At 38.6% G+C, this 19758-nt stretch overlaps 1 protein-coding gene across 1 annotated transcript; it reads right to left on the reverse strand.

Annotated features, from left to right (window-relative positions):
• LOC580046 (translocation protein SEC62) lies at nt 1-13735 on the reverse strand. The gene is made up of 8 exons (XM_030987204.1): nt 13647-13735; nt 8159-8273; nt 7735-7840; nt 4126-4279; nt 3448-3600; nt 2719-2779; nt 1362-1481; nt 1-625 (listed from the first exon to the last, which is right to left on the reverse strand). Exons 1-8 carry the CDS (start codon nt 13683-13685, stop codon nt 114-116), a joined length of 1260 nt encoding a protein of 419 aa, XP_030843064.1. The 5' UTR covers nt 13686-13735; the 3' UTR covers nt 1-113.
• Between the last annotated feature and the right edge of the window lie 6023 nt (nt 13736-19758).

Here is a 19758-nt window from a genome sequence, read left to right on the forward strand (position 1 = left end):
CAATATTTGAAAAGCTTTATCAAGGAAACGGCCTACATAATGGCACGAATAAAGGCAAACATTAAGATAGAATGGTTGTTGTGGTTACATCAAGGTTACATCAAAATATATAGTTATTCCTCTTCTTCTTCATTCTGTGAACCTCCGCTTCCATCGCACACTTCAGAAATTTCCTCCTCATTGATCATTTCGAAATCATCGCCGTTGTCATCGTCGTCGTCGTCATCATCCTCCTCATCGTTGTCATCATCTTCATTTGCATCACCACTCTCTACACTTCTCTCTTCAGTAACGTCAGAGTTTTCAGGGGGAGTTACTGCTTGATCCGAACACCTTTCTTCTGTATCACCAATATTTTCTGGAATATTTTCAACAGGACCCAAATCTTGAGATATTTCTTGCTTAGGTTGGTCTTCCACTTCCGCTGCCTCGCTGCCTCGCTCATCATTTGAATCTTCCTTGGATTTTTCAGTCTTATCGTCTTCCTTTTTAGTCATATAATCAACTTCATAAAAGGGCATAAATGATTCTTTGATTCCAACATCCGCCAAGAGGTTCGGGAAAAGCCAGAAGTGAATTTTGCCAAAAGTTGAGCCCCACGTGAGGACGAATATGATGAGTCGTACTGCAAGAAGAAAAACAGACAGATAATAAATATGAGATTAAGAATTATTATATGTCTCACTTGCATGCTTTTACATGAAAAGAAATGACAAAAAGTGCATCCCAGAAAAAAAAAATAGAAATTAAAAAACCCACTAACGGCAATTGTGAGAAAACTATGAGCTTTATGATAATAATTTCTTGCTTTGCATAAAGTAGACGTCATACTCTTTCAAATGATACCATAATTGCATCAGTCCATACATGCTTCGCCGAACAACATTGTTTTAAAAATGGCATGTCAAAATCCACTTGGGCCAGATTTCGGTAACACAGTAAAAACTTTAGTATCAAATACGAACATGACTGTAACCTTTAAATTAACTGATAATTATGCAGGATTTTTATTGTCTGATGATGCACATTTACATAAGCGATTACTAAAAATAGGGGCAAATATCCATTTTCGGGACAACAACCTCAGATTTTCCCAAAATCAATGAATACCCCTGTAGCAATGAAAAAGTGCCCCTTCAATGATTTAAAATAGTGCTTATCCTAAGGGGAAACATAAAATAAAACTTTGTTTTATTATTTACTTTATACATCTATGTATCCACCCATCAGTTGTTAGTTTCCCTAAACTATGCAGCCATCGAGAACTAAAAACGTCACATTCACGCATGCCCAACCCCAGTATCTCGGCCGAGATGTGCAAACTTGGAGGGGCACACACACAAAATAATGAAATTACTTACTGATAGCCAGGGCAAAGATAGCACCTACAAATCCAGCTCCACAAAGACAGAGATAGTATGTGCCTGATCGCATCCATGGGGGCCACAGGGGAAACAGACAGACTGCGATAGCACCGATTACTGGCAAGATAGTTAAACCAAAGTCAAACATTACATTTTGGATTATCCTCACATATGGAGATAGATAACAGTTTAATAATAAAATATGATAATTTAATATAAAACCTAAGATTTATCAAGATGGTATCCACAAAGAAAAAAGGTCATGTACTGGGATATAGATATATAGTGACAAAATATGTGGGCTAAAAGACAAAATGTGTTTTAATTGGAAACCTGATGCAACAATTTTGTAACGTCTTGGAAAGATGACATAAAATTGGTGATTTAAAAATTGGAAATACTCTTTGTTTTGTGTGCATTAAAAAGAAGGTTCATTGATTATAAAAACTAACTTTATTGTCATTATTACAAAGGTGAAACTTTGATTGGACAAGGTTATCAAAATTTGATGCTTGGAAAAGTTCGAAGTAATGATTATTATCAACTACAAAACGCTCAAATACAGCTCCGGCATAGCACCTGAAGAGCTCTCCGAATGATGCTGAGATGTGTGACATCACATGTTGAACATGATTTGCACAAGCAGATGATGTCCCATGACACCTCACACATTTTCAGTGCCTGTTCTGTCATCTTCTCTTCAGTTATTTCTTTTACTTCACTACCGTCAGACTAAATGTTTAATCTATTGCCTCACTCTGAACCCTGCGCATGGTAATATTTTGATGAAAAATGCAGCAATAAAAATATTAAGGAATCTGTGCTTGGCGTTTTAAGAGGGAACAAGTGCCGTCCATGGTATCATTCCGAGGGTTTTTCAATTTTAAAGTGTGTTTTCTTTGGCTGTTGAATAATGTTTATTAACCCCTATCCTGTGTATTTACAAACAGAAGAATTTAGTTATCGGTATCGGTTTCATATCCCTTTGTGAATGGTGTAAAATGCCATCACATTTATATACACTAAACTCATTATAATCTGAGAGATTATAGCATTGCAATTATGTTCATTCTTGGGCAGGATTGGAGCATATTGTGACGTCATTAAAACATCGTTATTTTTCTGACGAATTTCTCGTATATCATAGATGTTGTGGGGGTGGTTTTATTTGTATTTTTTATAAATCACCCGATATGTAGTTGACCTAAAACTTGTCCGATGGCCATCTGCTAGCTTACTAATGTCTAGTGACAAGTTATTTGGCATATTTGTGATTTTCCTTGAACGGGCACTTTAAAATGAAAAGGCAATTCCCTAAAACTTTTCACAATTACTATGATTGCTCATTGCTCACCTAGTCCAAGTCCGTAAACATAGTTCATTGGGCGGATAGGGTCATATACCCAGACAAAGGCCTGAAACATCAACAACAAAATGAATAAATAATTATACATATAATATCACTGTTCTTGAACATGAAACAAAGAAATAGCTGAAAAAGTTGATAGATGTAGAAATCATTTTTCTGGTGCTGCAACATTTTTTCTGGCAACGAATCTCCCAGCTGTATTTGTGATAGGTTAGGGTGAGGTTTAGTTTTGGGCTAAGGTGAGGAATAGAGTACCAAAGCTGTGACGTCATAAAAATCTATTTTTAGAATTTCTCAATTTTTTCTTCATTTTCCGAAGGAGCATCAAAAATAATGTCCAAATGTCTAAAGTGAATTGAATATGTTAAGTATTGGCTGAGATATGACCATCCGAATGAATATATTTCCCATAGGAACTCAGTGTTATATGCTCTGGCTCCTAATGGTTAGGAGCCAGAACATATAACACTGAGTTCCCATAGGCAATCTTTTTATTCAGATCTATAGTGTCTGGTCCAAGGTTGCAGTCATGGATATGGTCAGATATGGTCAGATCTTGACCACAGAGCAATTATTACTGGAGCATGTGTCACACAACCATTTTTTCCAGCAAATACAGTATTGGTATTGCAGACATACGACTATGATAGAGAATGTATATTATACACATATGTGTATGTATGCAATCACATATAAACACATCAGAAAGCTTACATCATTTCCATCCACAAACTTCTGGTCATCGGTCAGTTCGAGTTTGATCTTCTTCTTTCCTTCCTTCTTCTTTGGAGGCGTTTCTTCCTTCCCGGCATCTTTTGTATCTTTAGCTCCATCTCCTTTGGTTTCTTCCTTCTCCTTGTCATCACCCTAGAAAGAAAGAAAAAATCTTTTATAGCATAGTGTAGTCATATTTACATAGCATACAAGTATTAAAGAGCAATGAATGGCACAATTTTGAACAGCGAAGCTATATAAATCCAGTAGGGGCTGTAAAAGTTTAAGCTCTTTCAATTTTCTGCTCTGCTTGACCTTGAGGTGAGTGCCAAACAAACCTTCTAACTGCCACAGGAAAGCAATGTCCCATTCAGTATCATTGAAGGTTCTTCAAATTCTAAATTACTGATAAGTGCTATGGATATTGTCTGCAAACACTCTACCTTGTTATGATTTAACAATATGGTCAATACTGAGTACAAGTAAGGACTACAAATCCTGCAACATTATGTATTCTATGTCATTCCACAATGAGAAGAAATCTTTTTTTTAAATCATTTATACAACCAAAGAGGACTTGTGAATTTCCTACAAATTTCGAAAGAAATATACATAACTAACTAACCTTAGTTTGTTAGGTGCATTGTATAACACACAATAATTCCTGATTATTTTTACCTTCTCTGTAGGTTCAGCCTCTGTTTTCTTCTTTTCCTTCTTGGACTTCTTCTCTTTCTTACTTTCTTCCTTCTCTTTCTTACTTTCTTCCTTTTCTTTCTTGCCTTTCTTCACGATCTTTAGGGCCCGGTAGAAAAGCCCCTTCCACAGCAAGCTAAAATCAATCAAAGTTCAATAACTTTCATACCTGTATCTTCAAATCGCCATCACTTTTGAGTGGTGAATCTTTTACAATTAAGGTACTATCACGCATTGCCTTTTTACATCTCCTTTTTCTAGTGTAAGTCAATACAGATAACTTTGCGTAAATCAATCTTGATGAGACTGAGAGAAATACTTCCGCTAAGGCAATCTTTGACTTGTGTGTAAGTCTTAGAAATTTGACTTACACATGTGTATTACATATGCAAAAGAAAGCCTAACTGCTTTTATTAAACCAACTTATTATCAGCATAGACTTCCCCTTTAATGAACAGGCAATTTTTAAGGAATTGGGGGTATCTGTATGTGTGTGTTGTGTGTACATCTCCAGAAATAGCGCATTTAGCAGTGATTATGCTAAAGCAAGAGTCCCAAGATATAAACGATGGAAATTTTGCAGCACGAGAACCAAGAAAAGGAGAGACGAGGGAGCTACAAGCTATATGTAAATAAAATGGGAAGGGTGCTTAATTGAACACGATCCTATGAAAGTTCTTTTTAATGAATAATAATAATAGGCATTTCTATAGCGACATCTATCTAGAAATTATATTCCGAGGGGCATTTATTATTACCCCGGCTTTAGCCTAGCTGCCATTACAGCGCTCCAGCATTTCAAGGAATTAATTCCTGCCAGGTACCCATTTACATCACCTGGGTCGTGTGAGGCAAATGTAGATCAATGTCTTGCCAAACAAAACCATGTCAACTCAAAACTGATGGACTTGCTTACCATAAGTAAATCTTTCAAAATAATCATGAAAAGGAAAGTTGAATAAGTCAATAGATAATAAATAACAAATCACCTAGAAAGAAGAATGAACCCAAAATAAAAAGGAACCCAAAATAAAAAGGAGCACAAAATAATTCCATTTTAAAGTCCATGATCGTCCAAAAAATAATCACTGTAAGATCGAGGAAATACTGAAAGAAATACGGTAGGTCAAACTGAACTACCGTATCTGCCGGCGATAAGGCCGCAGCGCCGCATAGGCCCCACCCCCGATTTTGACATTTAAAAAAAAAAAAAAAAAAAAACTTTTGTCGAGGACAGGATTTGAACTCTTGCGTACAATTGTTGATGTAACTAAAGTCACCACCTTAGACCGCTCGGCCATCCCGCACTGATGCTATCCCTTGCAGTTTTTTCTGATGTATACATTGCGCCTTTTTTTTTTTTTTACTCTTTCACTACAAAGGCCGCACCCTGACTTTTTGATATTTTCTCTTCCAAAAATACCGCGGCCTTTACGCTGGCAAATACGGTATGCCAATCCTGATCCACTTTTGATTGCAAAAGTTAACTTTGCAGCATTGACCAGAAGTCTGCATTGAAGAGAGATTATTGGGGGGGGGGGGGCAGAGCAAGAGGGAGAGAGACAGGGGCGGGTTAGAGAGAAAGAGAGAGGGAGACAGGCGAATCCAAGAGAAAACTAGAAATATCGTAATTTGTATTGCCGCGCAATGCGAATGTATCCCCCGGCAGTGGCAGTGATTTTGTGTCATCCTTATGTTCGAAGGAGGGACAAAGATCTCCTCTCCCCTCCCTGAAACAAAAGGATGACATAGAGATCGCCACTAGTGGCTCGGACTATTGTCAAGACTAGGATAGGAGCAGCATCACCAAACCAATATGTGTGTAGATTAGAGTATAATGCATCTCTGTAGAAAATTTGAAAGAAATCCGTCAAGAAATGCGGCAGTTAGAGCGCATAAAAGACATATGACCTTTGACCATATACAAGATGGAACAATGAGGGCAATATCGCCCAAAAGTGTAGATGTGTAGATTGTACCAACATACATCTCCTTTCAAAATTTGAAAGAAATCCGTCATGAAATATGACCTGCAGAGCGCACACTAGACACCCACCAAAATATGACTTTTGACCCTGTAAGACATGGGACACTCGTGGAAGCTTCCCCAAAAAGTACAGGTGCGTAGATGTTATCATCATACACTTCCATACTAAATTTGAAAGAAATCTGTTAAGAAATGTCATCCTATTTATCAAAATATGACCTTTGACCCTATAAAAGACGGAACACTGGAGGCAGTATCAGCAAAATCTATAGGCTTGTAGATCGTACCAAGATAAACCTTCGTTCAAAATTATAACAAAATCTCTTGAGAAATGTGGCCTATAGAGCGCACACAAACCATCCACAAAAATATGGGCTTTTACCTTATAGAAGACGTAACAATGGGGGCAGCATCACCAAAAGTTATAGGTGTGCAGATTATACCAAGATACACCTCCATACAAAATTTGAAAGAAATCCGTCAAGGAATGTGGCAGTTAGAGCGCACACAAGAATATGATGCGGCGGACGGGCCGGCGGCATAACGCTGCTAAATCCCAAGTACCCCATCGGCATACTTGCCGGGGGATACAATGAGAACGGAGGAGCGTGTGCCAGCAAGTCTAGAATACAGGGCCACAGAGAGCGTATTTATGGAAACAAAATCAGTGCGTGATGCATGCTTTGAAAGTGATTGATTTCGTTCGACTTTGGCGATGTAAATTTAGTGGTTTTCGATTGGAACGGTCCTGGAAATTTGATCAACTAGGGCACTTAACTGACTGACAAAATTAGAATAATACACTACAGAAATTTAACACAAGTTAATTTTCGTCGACTTAGGCAGTTATTCAACATATATACGAGGTTGACTGTATAATATTAATGGGCAAATTTGATGACAACTGATCTTACAACAGTTCTCCATGGGCAATTTATTAGACTATTTTTAATTCCCAAATTCAAGTCTGGACATATCAATATACCGGTACCTAAACCTTAAAGCGTATCTGCCATAGTTTACAGGAGGGATTAGACTGCCCTGCAAGGTCACTGGACAGGTGGTTATCTCATCAACTCAGCTCTCAGTTAACATAAGAAAAAGAGGATCATGGGGGACCAATGGTCACCGATTAGGCATGGTTTGTTATATAGAGGGCGCAAGTAGCTACAAGTAGTGTAGTGGGCCTTTAACCACTACTACCCAAAGCCCAATTTTAGATACACTTGCAATCCTGACCATATATTTTGAAAAAAATCAAGACTAAAGCAAATGTCACCCAAGCACATATCCCATCAATGCCTGACATAGCAATAAATAATGTATGCAATGTGCATTACAAATATTGACATATGAATTATTATAGCTGCTAGCATGGAGAAGAAGTGTTCATAAATTTAAGTAGAGTCAAAGCTGTCGATTCATTCAAGGGAAACAGAGAAAGTGGCCAGATACACATATTTCACTCTTGAGGGAGACAAAATGCATGGCCACTATAAAAAGGTGGCCACTAAGACAGGTGGCCACTATAGAAAGGTGGCCACTAAGACAGGTTCCACTCAATCTTTTGTACATTAATCAATTATCTACTGGTATTTTCTTACCCATCTAGGTAATTTGCAACAGATTCCCTGTCAGTGAAGATCACCTCTTTTTTCCCTTTTCCTGTCGCCCACTTAGAGTCCAGAAGGAAGTCTACAGCCTTGGATCCTATCAGACAGAAAAGAAAACACGTTTATCATTGTGAAAGCTGCTGAAACATCAAATCGTCTATTTGGAGCCAGAAGGGCATTAAATCACATCATTTGACACAGAGTTAATGCCCTTCTGACTTCAAACAGACAAACAGATGAGCAAATGTACTTTTAGTGTTCTAACTTAACGAAAACAAATTTATGTACCCATAGAAGACAAATCCCTGGATTAATTGTTTTATATTTGTGGTTGCAATCATTCTTTTACACTGCCTTGCCAATATGATACCTCCCTGAACCAGATGAAGAACAAACAAACAATATGTAGGCCTACCTGTGAAGTACTCTACTTTGTGCCCATCTATGGAGGTATTTTTGATTGGTAGATTGAAACGCAGATGTCTGGCTACAGCAGTCTCCTCCTTAGTAGGTTTCTCCAACTCAGCATTCTACATCAGGAGATGAAAAAAATTGAAATCTATTCTACCAATGAGTAATGACGCGTGCCTTAGCATATTGAACTCATTGCCATTATGATGAGTATTATCAGCAAGTATCGTTTCGTGTCAATTTTCTTATCTTTTTCAGAGTATTTTTCCTAAAAAGGAAGACTTATAATATGCACTTTCTCACGGGATTCACGGCAAACTGCAGCACAATTACGTACAGATGGTGGGGTGCGGGTGCACGCATGTGTTCAGTTATGGACGTAAACTAAGATTACATTTGCTAACCTTACACACTCGCCCGCCCGCACTCCGTTGTTATGGTATGAAATTGTATTGTGCTGCAGTTTGCCGTGAATCCCATGAGAAAGTGAATATTATAAGTCTTCCTTTTTAGGAAAAATACTCTGAAAAAGATTTTAAAAATAACACGAAACAGGTAACAACTAACAAACATATCGACTTTTAAATCATGACCTTTATTTGGACATTTGATGAATATTTACTTCATTTTGGGTATGTTTTAGTAGGATATTTACACGCCTGAGTTACAGGTCAAATTTTGGATACGTTTCTGAACAAGCGCCGACCCTACATTCATGTTGGAAGAAAGACTAGGGTAGCGCGCCCAGAATTCGGTCCATTCCTAGTATTCGGTCAGACAGCCGTGTCAACAGCTGTAACTATTTTTTTTTTAAATTATGAGCCACGAAACTTGCACAAATCAGGCAGCTGAACAACTTTTCTTAACTCTCAAAATTAAATCAGATATAGGGCCCCGGAAAGATCTCCAACTTAGCTCGAAATTGGTCAGTGTCGCACAACTTTCTGCACTTCCGCGTTCTGTTAACACATGCATAGCCATATGTAGAAGTTTATTGCGAAACAACTACGTGTGCTGTTGCAAGTATGTGTGTGAAGAGGAGCTCTTCCGTGTTCGCTCTATCGCAGCAAATTTGCAAATGACGCACTTGCAGATGTGCAAGAGGTATTTATACGATACCCTTGCCATGCGGTATCACTCGGCCAGTATTTGGTCAACGCATTGACATTCAGTGCTTTGTCGCGCGATTGTGTGAAAATCGTGCGCAAATACGCTCTGCTCCTTGGCAAGGGAGATACCACGCACAAATAGGCCTGTAACAGATGATCGGATCGGAGGCCGATCTTGAACCGATTAGGGGTGGTCGGATAATAATTTCTGATCGATCAATAGAAATGATCAGAAAAAAATCAGCAGATTTTTTTTCAAAAGTGTTTTTCAAGTGTTTGGCTATCAAATGCTTTAAAAAAATTCCTAGCTGGGATTATTTCGTCATGTGGAGTTGTTTTAGACCATGTTTGTTGATATTTAGTGCCTTTACATGACTTTGAAATTAATAATATTGGTCTAAGAGAAGAGGCAAAACATGCGGGCCGCCAAACATGGTCTACAACAACTTCAAATGACAAAATAATCACAGCCATGAATTTTTTTTTTAGCATTTGATAGCCAAAACTTGAAAATTTTCAGCATTAAAAAAATATTTAAAAAAAAAAATCAGCTGATTTTTTGGTCGATCTTCCGATCCGATACTGATCAAAGGTGCGAGGGTGTCGCTCCGATCTTCCGATCCGATCAGAGCCCCAACTTACATGGTTACGCACAAATCTTGTGACCAAATTCTGTTCGGAAAAATTTTGCTTATCATCATTCTTTATTTTAAGTGACTATAAAATCCTGTTAAGAGGAATAATTTTCTTTTCTTTTGATGGGTAGATTGCCAAATAAAAGAGGTAAGAATCCAAAATATTAGCAATCTTCCCTTAAAGTGACTTGGTAACATTGTTGAAGGTTGATGAAAAAAATTGCTTAATTTTTGTATATAATGTTACTTACTATATTCCTTCTACTGTACTAACCCTCTGACATGCAAATAATCCTGAAAAAATTCTCAAACCACAAAGATATCTATGGTTTTCTTTGAAGGCGTTGATGTACGACACCCTCTAACAGTGATTAACAGTAAATTCTCCCAACCATTTTTCCATGAAAAAAAGACATAAAACAGGCTATAAAAAATCTGTCAACACTTAAATGTCTGGAATGAAATGTAGAGCCATTTCATTGCTTTGTGACGATTTCCATTCACCTAAAATGTAATTAAATTGTAATAATATAGAGTAAGACCGCCAAACTTTGGACACTTAAGACAAAACGGGGGAAAACATTAAATTCTTTTTTAATTATTGAAAGACCAAATATACTATTATGGTGCAAATACTGTTTATACAGTATATGTCATGTAAAAGAAAATTAGTAAAGGAAATGGAGAACTAGAATTATTAACTTACCCGCCGAACCTTTTTTCATTCCAAGCTTCAGACGCACTTGCCAAGCTTCGGACGTTCATGTGTAGCGCACGTATAGCGCATAGTGCGCGTGCTAAAGTGAGGAAAATACGCATTCATAGGAGGTTTGGAAACCGGATCAAAAATCGTAAGACTGGGGTAAGTTTGACTGCATTGATTTCATGAAAAAAAAGGTTATGTTATATTTGTCCCACATTTTACAACATTTAAGTATGTCAATTTAATGTTAGTATAGAAAGAATTTTTTTAAACTCACTTATAAAGCACTTTTTTTTCCTTTTTTTACAGAGACGGCTGCATGATTCCATTCCTCGATTGCGATGACATCAAAACTGCGCATGTTGCACACACCATACAATTCTACATCCGACAACTCGCCACAAAGACAACTCGCCCCCGGACAACTCGACTTAACACCCTGGACAACTCGACCGTAGCAGGTTGTCCAGGGTATTGTGGCGAGACATCCAGGGCACTGCGTCGAGCTGTCCAGGGGCGAGCCCTCTTTATGGCGAGTTGTCTGGAATTTGGTGAAACCATACGTGACGCGATCTAAAGCTCTTGCGCAATATCTGACCGGTAGTTGTCTTATCTCGCAGACGTTTTTATTTATTGCTTTATTGCAGGTTTAAAGCACCTAGGCCTCTTATTACGTACAAATTTCTAATTAGACTATAGAAATGCCTATTATTAGTATCATTATTATTATTATTAAGACCCCACAATTGCTTAATTGAATATTATACTTTGGAATTATATAGTAATGCTCCGCCACCCCTGTCGGCTTAGTTGGGCTGAAATGTATATGTATTTAATACCAAACTTAAAAACCCTCGTACACAATAGCCTACTGCTGAGCTGTGTACACAACTGATCGCGTCCATATCAACAAATTTCAATTCTGGCGTAGAGGTCGAGACCGGTCTTTGAAAAAAATATCATTAAATTCGAAAATGGCTGCATTAGCTGAAGACGATTGGGCTGTAAGCAAACAAGTAGAGGTCTAGGCCAGATGTCTGGAAATCAAGGAAATTTCCACCAACGAAACTTGTAAGTTCCATTCTTTATGTATTTGTGATGGGTTATATCCCATGTAAATTATTAGTAGGTCTTTTAAAAGTTATTATCTTTCAGAAATTTAAAAACATCTTGGTCAAAACAGCCATTGAAATGTTGTTTGCATCCTAGCTCCAAAATTTGCCACTTTCCTGAGCCGCGCCCCCACGGCTTAAGTGGGGCTAGACCACACATAGCACGAAGGAGAATTACACACAAAACTCGCGCAATGCGCTCTTCTGTTCGCTCAAGCCCGACTGACGTCATTTTTCATTCATAAAAGTGCTAGCGTCACAATGCTTGCAGTTGATTGGGTGTTTACTCATTTCATTTGCATATTTTCCCACAATGTTAAACCTATCAGTGCGATGATTTCTGCCTGCGACTTCTCAATTACGTTGTTATCAAACTCGTCATATTTCCATCCTGACTTCGATTTTTGAACAATTTTTTTCGCCATCGGTGTCATCGATATTTCTAGGTACTTTCAGCAAAATCGTATGGTGGTTCTTTGTTCCGCAACATCGTTGAAACCATAAACACTGAAAGTGTCTTTGGTCGCCAATTTTTGCTTGGTGTTCAAGTTTAGTGCAGGGCCCCGCTCCCGCAACACGGCCGCTACAATACACGGTACAATACACCGCGCACAGTGTAGCGAATCGCCCATGCCTTGCAGCTAGCAGACAAGCGAGGGTCGCGCGATCAGCCAATCAGCGGGGCGTATTTCCGTTCACTGAGTTGGATAGAGGATTCTTCTACGTGCATAGGAGCATAGGAGCATCACTATCCTGGCTGTGTAGTAAAAGCTGTGCTTTTTTGATTCTCAACATTTAAAACACCACTGTACAAAACTAATTTCACTAAAAATCGGTACTTTAGTGACAATTGATGACACCTAAATAGCAGTAAAATACATTTTTTCAACTTAAATATGTTAAAAATGAATAATTTAAAAATTCAAATTCTATTTGTCTCCGCGATTTTGCCATCGACTATAACGTGTAATCACTTCCGGGTACTATTGTGCGAACGGCTAGCCATAGATCTACTAGTCAATGGCAAAATATATCGCTGAGACAACGTGGCTCAAGCTGCAAGTTGCGCATAACATGCGTTCGTTATGCATATGCATGCATATGCTTGCATATTGTGCGATACAGCTGTTTGGCTAAATTTAGCAAAACAACATAACTCTGCGTGTACGTCTTTTTGTCGATTCTGATCAACATGCTATCCTATGATAGAAACATCGGTGAGACTTGAAATTTGAAATGTATTATTCCGATTACATTTTTAATTCAAATATCAAACAAAAATGGTGAAAAACGATCCCAAATTGAAAATTGAAAAATCGTTCAGACACCCTAATACGGGCCTAGATCTAATAGGCCTAACAGTTAGACCTGATGCTCCTAAATATGTGTGCATGAAAGTTAATGTTGAACTTTGAACAACTGATGAAGATTTAGTTGATTTTTGGTTTTAGTAGGGTATCTCCACGTCAGAGTTACGGGTCACAGTATGGATATGATTCTGAATACATGTCAGTACAAAAACAATGAACAGCTGTCAGTCACTGTAGACTAAATGAACTTCTTTCAACTTGCCCCTCTGCCTCCCTTGCATATAATGAGAATTTTTATTAAAGAGTATGAGTACAAGAAGATAGACCAAGAAGATAGACCTGGAAGCTCGACTGCTGTCTCAGCATTCTTCCAGTATTTGCGGTAAAGGTAAAGGTAAAGGTAAACTTTCCAGTGCAGTGCATTTCGCAATGTACACATTTGTATTCATTGCCATTGCATTGCACTGCATCGGCATTGGATGCATCGTTATCTGAATGAAATAGTGGAACACACATAGGTCTAGGTCTACACTCCATAATTCCAGCATTACAATCTTTTCAATACAATACAAAAAACTGATTACACTTTAATTGTATTTCAGTAAGTTTGGCTATGTGATTACCTCTTTCTTCTTTCGACGTCGAGATGAACGTTCCGCCATCTTGACAAGTTTTATAAATTATGCTCCCGTACCGTGACGTCGTGCGTACGTACGTACGTCCACGTATGTAGTGCGCGCGCGATTAATCACACGTCTCCTCCAGTCGAGTCGTTATCTGAACTTTATAAACATGTAAACGTAAATACAGAAAAGGGGGAAAGTACGGAAGCCCATTAGTGCCACCTACGAAATAAATTTAAGAGAAATTATCTGGCGGCCGCCAGATAATTAACTGGCGGCCAATTATCTGGCGGCCGCCAGATAATTTCTCTTAAATTTATTTCGTAGGTGGCACTAATGGGCTTCCGTAACAAGCCCTACTTTAAGCAGAACGGTTATATTACACCCTCTGGAAAATAGTGCTGGAAAAATTGGGCAGCTCTTCAGAAGTAATACACTTGGCACAAGTTATATTTGCCACGTCTGATAAGAAATATGGAAGTGAGAGATTAGTGGACCAATGACAGCTAAAAACGTAACCATTTGAAGAGCTACGTCTATCCGACTCTTAGTCGATCGAGGTCCACTCTCCGCCGGAAGAAATAGAAATGGTAATAGACCTGGTTTATCAACATCTCACTATCTTATTAGACTATTGCATAACATTTTTGACTTGTGAGAGACCAAAATCTATATCAACTATTATTTGTATCGATTTTTGACAGATTGGATTACAATATTTTGATTAGGAATTATTGATTGATCTCAATGTCAGACCATTTATTATAAATTGGGTAATAAGTTTTTTAGAACAACGTTTTCAGTGTGTAAAATGTAAAAATGTTTGTTCTAAATATGTCCATGCCGGGGTTCAGGCGCGCCGGAAGCAGTTTGGGATTGGGGGGGGGGGGGGGGGGCCGGGGGAACATTCCAGGGGCCTCACCTTCCAAGGGCAGTGACATAATGAGAAAAAAACGTTCGGAAGGGGGGGGGGGGAGACGAAAAATCTGCATCATCACCACCAGTCTTACACGTTACATGCAGGTCCCGCGGAACGTTTTTCAAAGTGGAGTATTTACGATCAGGTAGAGCGTAAATTGGCGTGGGGTCCAGGGCATATGAGCCTCGGCAGGGGGTCAAGGGGCAGGGCCCCCGGAAGCTCAGGATTTTAGGTATTTAATTACGGTCAGATGAGCATCCAGGGGCCCGCCTTAGGGCCCTTGGTGGGGTCCAGGGGGCAGAGCCCCCGGAAGCTCAGGATTTTAGGTATTTAACTACGGTCAGATGAGCATCCGGGGCCCCCCTTAGAGCCCTTGGTGGGGTCCAGGGGGCAGAGCCCCTGAAAGCTCAGGGGTTTTAGGTATTTAATTATGGTCAGATGAGCATCCGGGGCCCCCCTTAGAGCCCTTGGTGGGGTCCAGGGGGCAGAGCCCCCGGAAGCTCAGGATTTTAGGTATTTAACTACGGTCAGATGAGCATCCGGGGGCCCCCCTTAGAGCCCTTGGTGGGGTCCAGGGGGCAGAGCCCCCGGAAGCTCAGGGGTTTTAGGTATTTAATTACGGTCAGATGAGCATTTTTTATACCTTATTTGTGACATTGGCAGGTCACTTATTTTTTCTCTCCACCTTTCTTTCTTTTTCTCTTTAAATTACTTTTTTCAAAAAGTGAGGGGGGGGGGGGGGCTCGAGCCCAGCCACTTTGCAGACCATGACATAAAGGCTTCTAAATAAGCGTATTTTTCGCCCGACTGTAATTTGGGAATTCCTTATTTTCCAACAAACGCATAAAAATGGTTTACAAAAAAATGGAGAAAAAATACCGGAAAATCATGTCATAACAGCAACATTTGTAAATCACTGGTATCGTATAGATATACCCCCCCCCCCCCCATCAGTACGCCAGCGTTCAGGGGCTCATGTCTTCTCACCCCTATAACAAAACAAAAAAACAGACACGCTTTCCCATTCTCGCACAATTATGTCCACGATATGCGCATGTCGCTATTATAAACCGTATATGTAGCATGCGTTTGAATGGAATGGTATATGTGATTTAATTCAGGTTTTTACTATTGTTATGCTCTTTTGGGTTAAAAATACAAACCATGTTTATTCCTTTACTGCTTTTTTTTTTTTTTTTTTTTGGAGGGGAGTGGGGCCCCCCTCGTGTTAAACAAAATGCAATACCATATTGTATTGATCTTCTTAATAATCGCTGATTGTTTTAAGTTTTTCTTTACAAACCCGATCATAAAAGCATTAACATATATTCAAATATCCCCTACCATCCCTAATGTAACTAAATGCGACCCCACCCTTATCACACATCCTGCTAACAATTGATTTAATTAGTTATAACATATGCTACATATTATCTAATTTAGTCTGTTATTACACTGATTATGTTTACGGCAAAAGCCAATGGGATTGCGAAATTTAAATATAAAAATGATAAAAATATTTTTGAACATGTTTGTTACACAAATTTAGCGTGCCTAACTGACGGTAATTCATTGTAAAACATGGATCCACGATACAAAAATGTAACGTTTCGGAAGCATTAAATTTTCATTATATCTTAGTATGACAATTTTCCTTAAATACAAATTTATCAGTCATATATTTAGGTGCTAGCTCATGAAACAGTAACAAATAAATATGTCTCCTACACCAAGATGTTAGGGTTTCCCCAACTCAAGGTATCGTGAATCTGATGTTCACAAGGTTTAACCTGAAGAATAATTCTTCCTGCCCGATTCTGAAGCTTTTGAAGTTGATCAAAACGATTATTATTTGCAATTTGCCGAACAGTATCCGCATAGTCAAAGTGAGGCATGATTACAGATGCTTAGTTCAAAGCAAAACAAATAACGTTATATTCCGGCTTTAACCACCCCCGTACAGCTCATTTTATGTATGTTATTACCAAAGAAAAACAGATATCAGCCAGTCACTCAATAGTGTCTGACAATGAAGTCTAGAAAGTTAAGGGGTTTCCTTGGATAAGTTGAATACTAAGTCACTGCTAAATCCAGAGGCCGCGCTCCCGTGGGGGGGGGGGGGGCAGGGGGCACAGTGCCCCTCCACTTTTTCAAGTACCCCATAATTGCCCATTTTTCCATAGGAATAGTGCCCCTTTTACTTTGACTAGTGCCCCCAGGGGCGTACGCAGGGGGGGGGTTTGGGGGTTAAAACCCCCCCCCTTTGGTATTTTTATGTGTGTAAACCCCCTAAAAAAAACTAAACCCCCCCCCCTTTTTTTTTTTTTTTTTTTTTTAATTAAAAAAAAAAAAAAATATGCCCACGACTAACGTAAAGTGACCTTACCCCTTTTTATCTGTGATAAGTGCCCCGTTTAGTTTATCATGTGCCTCTTTTTCATTTTAACAAGAGCCACTTCCCCCTTCTCATAAAAGCCCCCTTTTTTCACCTACGATAAATGCCCCTATTCAAATCTTATCGGTGCCTTTTTCTTTCAACAAATGCACATTTCCCTTTATCATTAGTGCCCCTTTTTCATTCTCATAAGTGTCTCTTTTCGTGTATGGTCAGTGCCCCTTTTCAGATACGATAAGTGCCCCTTTTCACATCTGATAATTACCCTTTTAGCAATGATATGTGCCCCATTTTCCTTTTTGATAAGGAACCTATCCCTCATTCATAAATGCCCCTTTTCACTTCTTATAAATGTCTAAAATCTAATGGGTGCCTCTTTTCCGTCGACAAATGCCCATTTCCCATTCTCAAAAAATCCCTTTTCATCCCTGTTGCGCGCCTCTTTTTTAGGTGTAAAAGGTGCCCCATTTTCACCTCTGATAATTAGCCGTTGCTCCTTTTCTTTTCTAATAAGTGTCTTAACCCTTTCGATAAGTGACACCTATTCCTCTCATCATTAAACGTGCCCCTAATTTCAAGCAACTAAGAGAAATTGCCCCCAAAGCTCGTTTGCTCGTAGTTACAGATGTTATAATTATGTAACTTATCAAAGATCTTTTTAGTCTTCCGTTATGAGAATGTGCTTATAACCCCATCAGGATTGGGGTTTTTCTCTTTAAAAGATGTAATTTTTCGCACTGCGACCTCACAGATCTTTAAAAATTTCCTCGCTCGCTTTGCTCTCTCACAAATATATATTTCAGACCATCACACCCAACTGCAAGGTATGATGCTTAAGCAATATATTATATGATGTATAAAGAGAAACAAAATATTGAAATCACCCGTGATAAAGTAATCACAATATAGGGGTATATACCAATGTCTAAAAAAAATAATTATATTTTCACTTTGAGATTTCCCTTTGAAGGTGTCCTTTTTTTCTCCATAAAGTGCCCTTTTTTGTTGGTGCCCTCCCACTTTGGAAGACGCTCCGCCGCCTCTGCTGCTAATGTTTAAATTTCACAGATAGGACATACGTGACATGTTCATAATTCCTACAAAGTTCTACAAAATTCGATGTTGGCTGCAAAAGTTACATAGTATCTTTGAAAGAAATATGTATTTGGGCTATCATCATGATAAGGAAACCTAACCCTTTTTTCGGTTTAATAAAATTTGGAGTGGACTATTATTATTATTATTATTATTTATTATACTATTTTGAAGCAGTTGTTTCTTCTGGTGTCTGTTTGGTAAAGGCGAGGCTGGAGGCGACATTTCACCTTTCACGGTGATATTCCGTGATCTGCTACCAGGATTACGATGGGTTCAAGCCCTTACAATGGATTAACGATGCATCACAAGTTAGCGTTAGTGAAATCCTACCCAGGAGTAAAGTGAAATCCAAAAGCAGCTCATCGCCAATGGACGATGGATGAAACTTAGCAATCGATCGATCCAGGCGCAGGGGGGGGGGGGGGGGGGTGTTTTGGGGGTTAAACCCCCTCCATTTTGTTTTGGGGGTGAGCCCCCCCCCTCCACCCCCACTAAGCTAAATATCGGTCAGCGCGATTTTCTAATTTCGGGGGGCAAAAAAGGGGCAACAAATATTGCCCCTGCCTTAAAAGGACGTCACATTGCCTTAGAAGGATGTCACACGTGGCAGTCCACGTTCTCGTCGTGCAAATCTAAAAGTTCCTATTGCCTACTACAAGACGTCAATGCCATTACCCGCAATCGCATTGGTAGTCATCTCATCGAAGTCTGGGGGTGTTTCACAAAGATCCTAAGTCAAACTTAACTCTAAGTTGGACTTAACAAATATGGAGAGCCATTTGTGGCCTTAAAATAAAATATATTCACAAGCAAAAAATCAAGTATTTTAGACTTTTTATAAATTCAACATCAAAAACATGAAATCTCCTTGATATTAGAAAATATAAATGATTTGAATCAACATTTTATGCAAAATATTTTTATAGATGCTAACGGCTTTCCATAATTGTTAAGTCCAACTTAGAGATAAGTTCAACTTAGGATCTTTGTGAAACACCCCCAGGTCTGGCAAAATATTAAAAAGTAAACCAAATGCATGATGAAACATAATTACTTATTCAAGATAGGAAACTGTAAGGATTCTAAGAAATGGAGAACAGTCACTGTTGAAATGTGTCTATTTAAAAAAAAATTGTACACAAAATGTGATTCATTCCATAATTAATGAAATCAGGCGTTTACTAGCTTTTGTTGTGCAACTGATACAAAATTAGGGCAGAACAAACAAACACTGCCTTTTTTATAACAAACTTTAGTAGGACATTTGTGTTTCTGGTGTGACTGGTATACTGTGATTTTATGTTAGTTTTAGATATGGATATATCTTTTCCCTTATAAATGGATGAAGTCTTGGTAAGTGCTTATAAAAAATTATTTCAGAATTTTCAACCAATTAGGAATTTACATTGGCTCTGTAAATGTAGTAAACACAGTCATGTTTAATGTTTAGTAAAATGCAATGAAACCAACATATTTATGATTTACTTGCAGACTTGAAAAAAAAAGTTGATTGAGCATGGACATTGCATCATTGGTAGCCTCGTGATGTTTTCTTTAAACATCCTACAAATATACAGTATAATTCTTTTTAGTCGTTTAACCTTGATTGCAATTCTGAACATATAACACCCCATTCACAGTGGCCTCAAACACCGCGACAGCAGCGGGACTGTCCCGCTGCTGTCGCGGTGTTGTCTTCA

The sequence above is a fragment of the Strongylocentrotus purpuratus genome, unplaced genomic scaffold (assembly GCF_000002235.5).
Source record: "Strongylocentrotus purpuratus isolate Spur 01 unplaced genomic scaffold, Spur_5.0 spur5_scaffold_16, whole genome shotgun sequence".
Classification (NCBI taxonomy): Eukaryota; Metazoa; Echinodermata; class Echinoidea; order Camarodonta; family Strongylocentrotidae; genus Strongylocentrotus; species Strongylocentrotus purpuratus.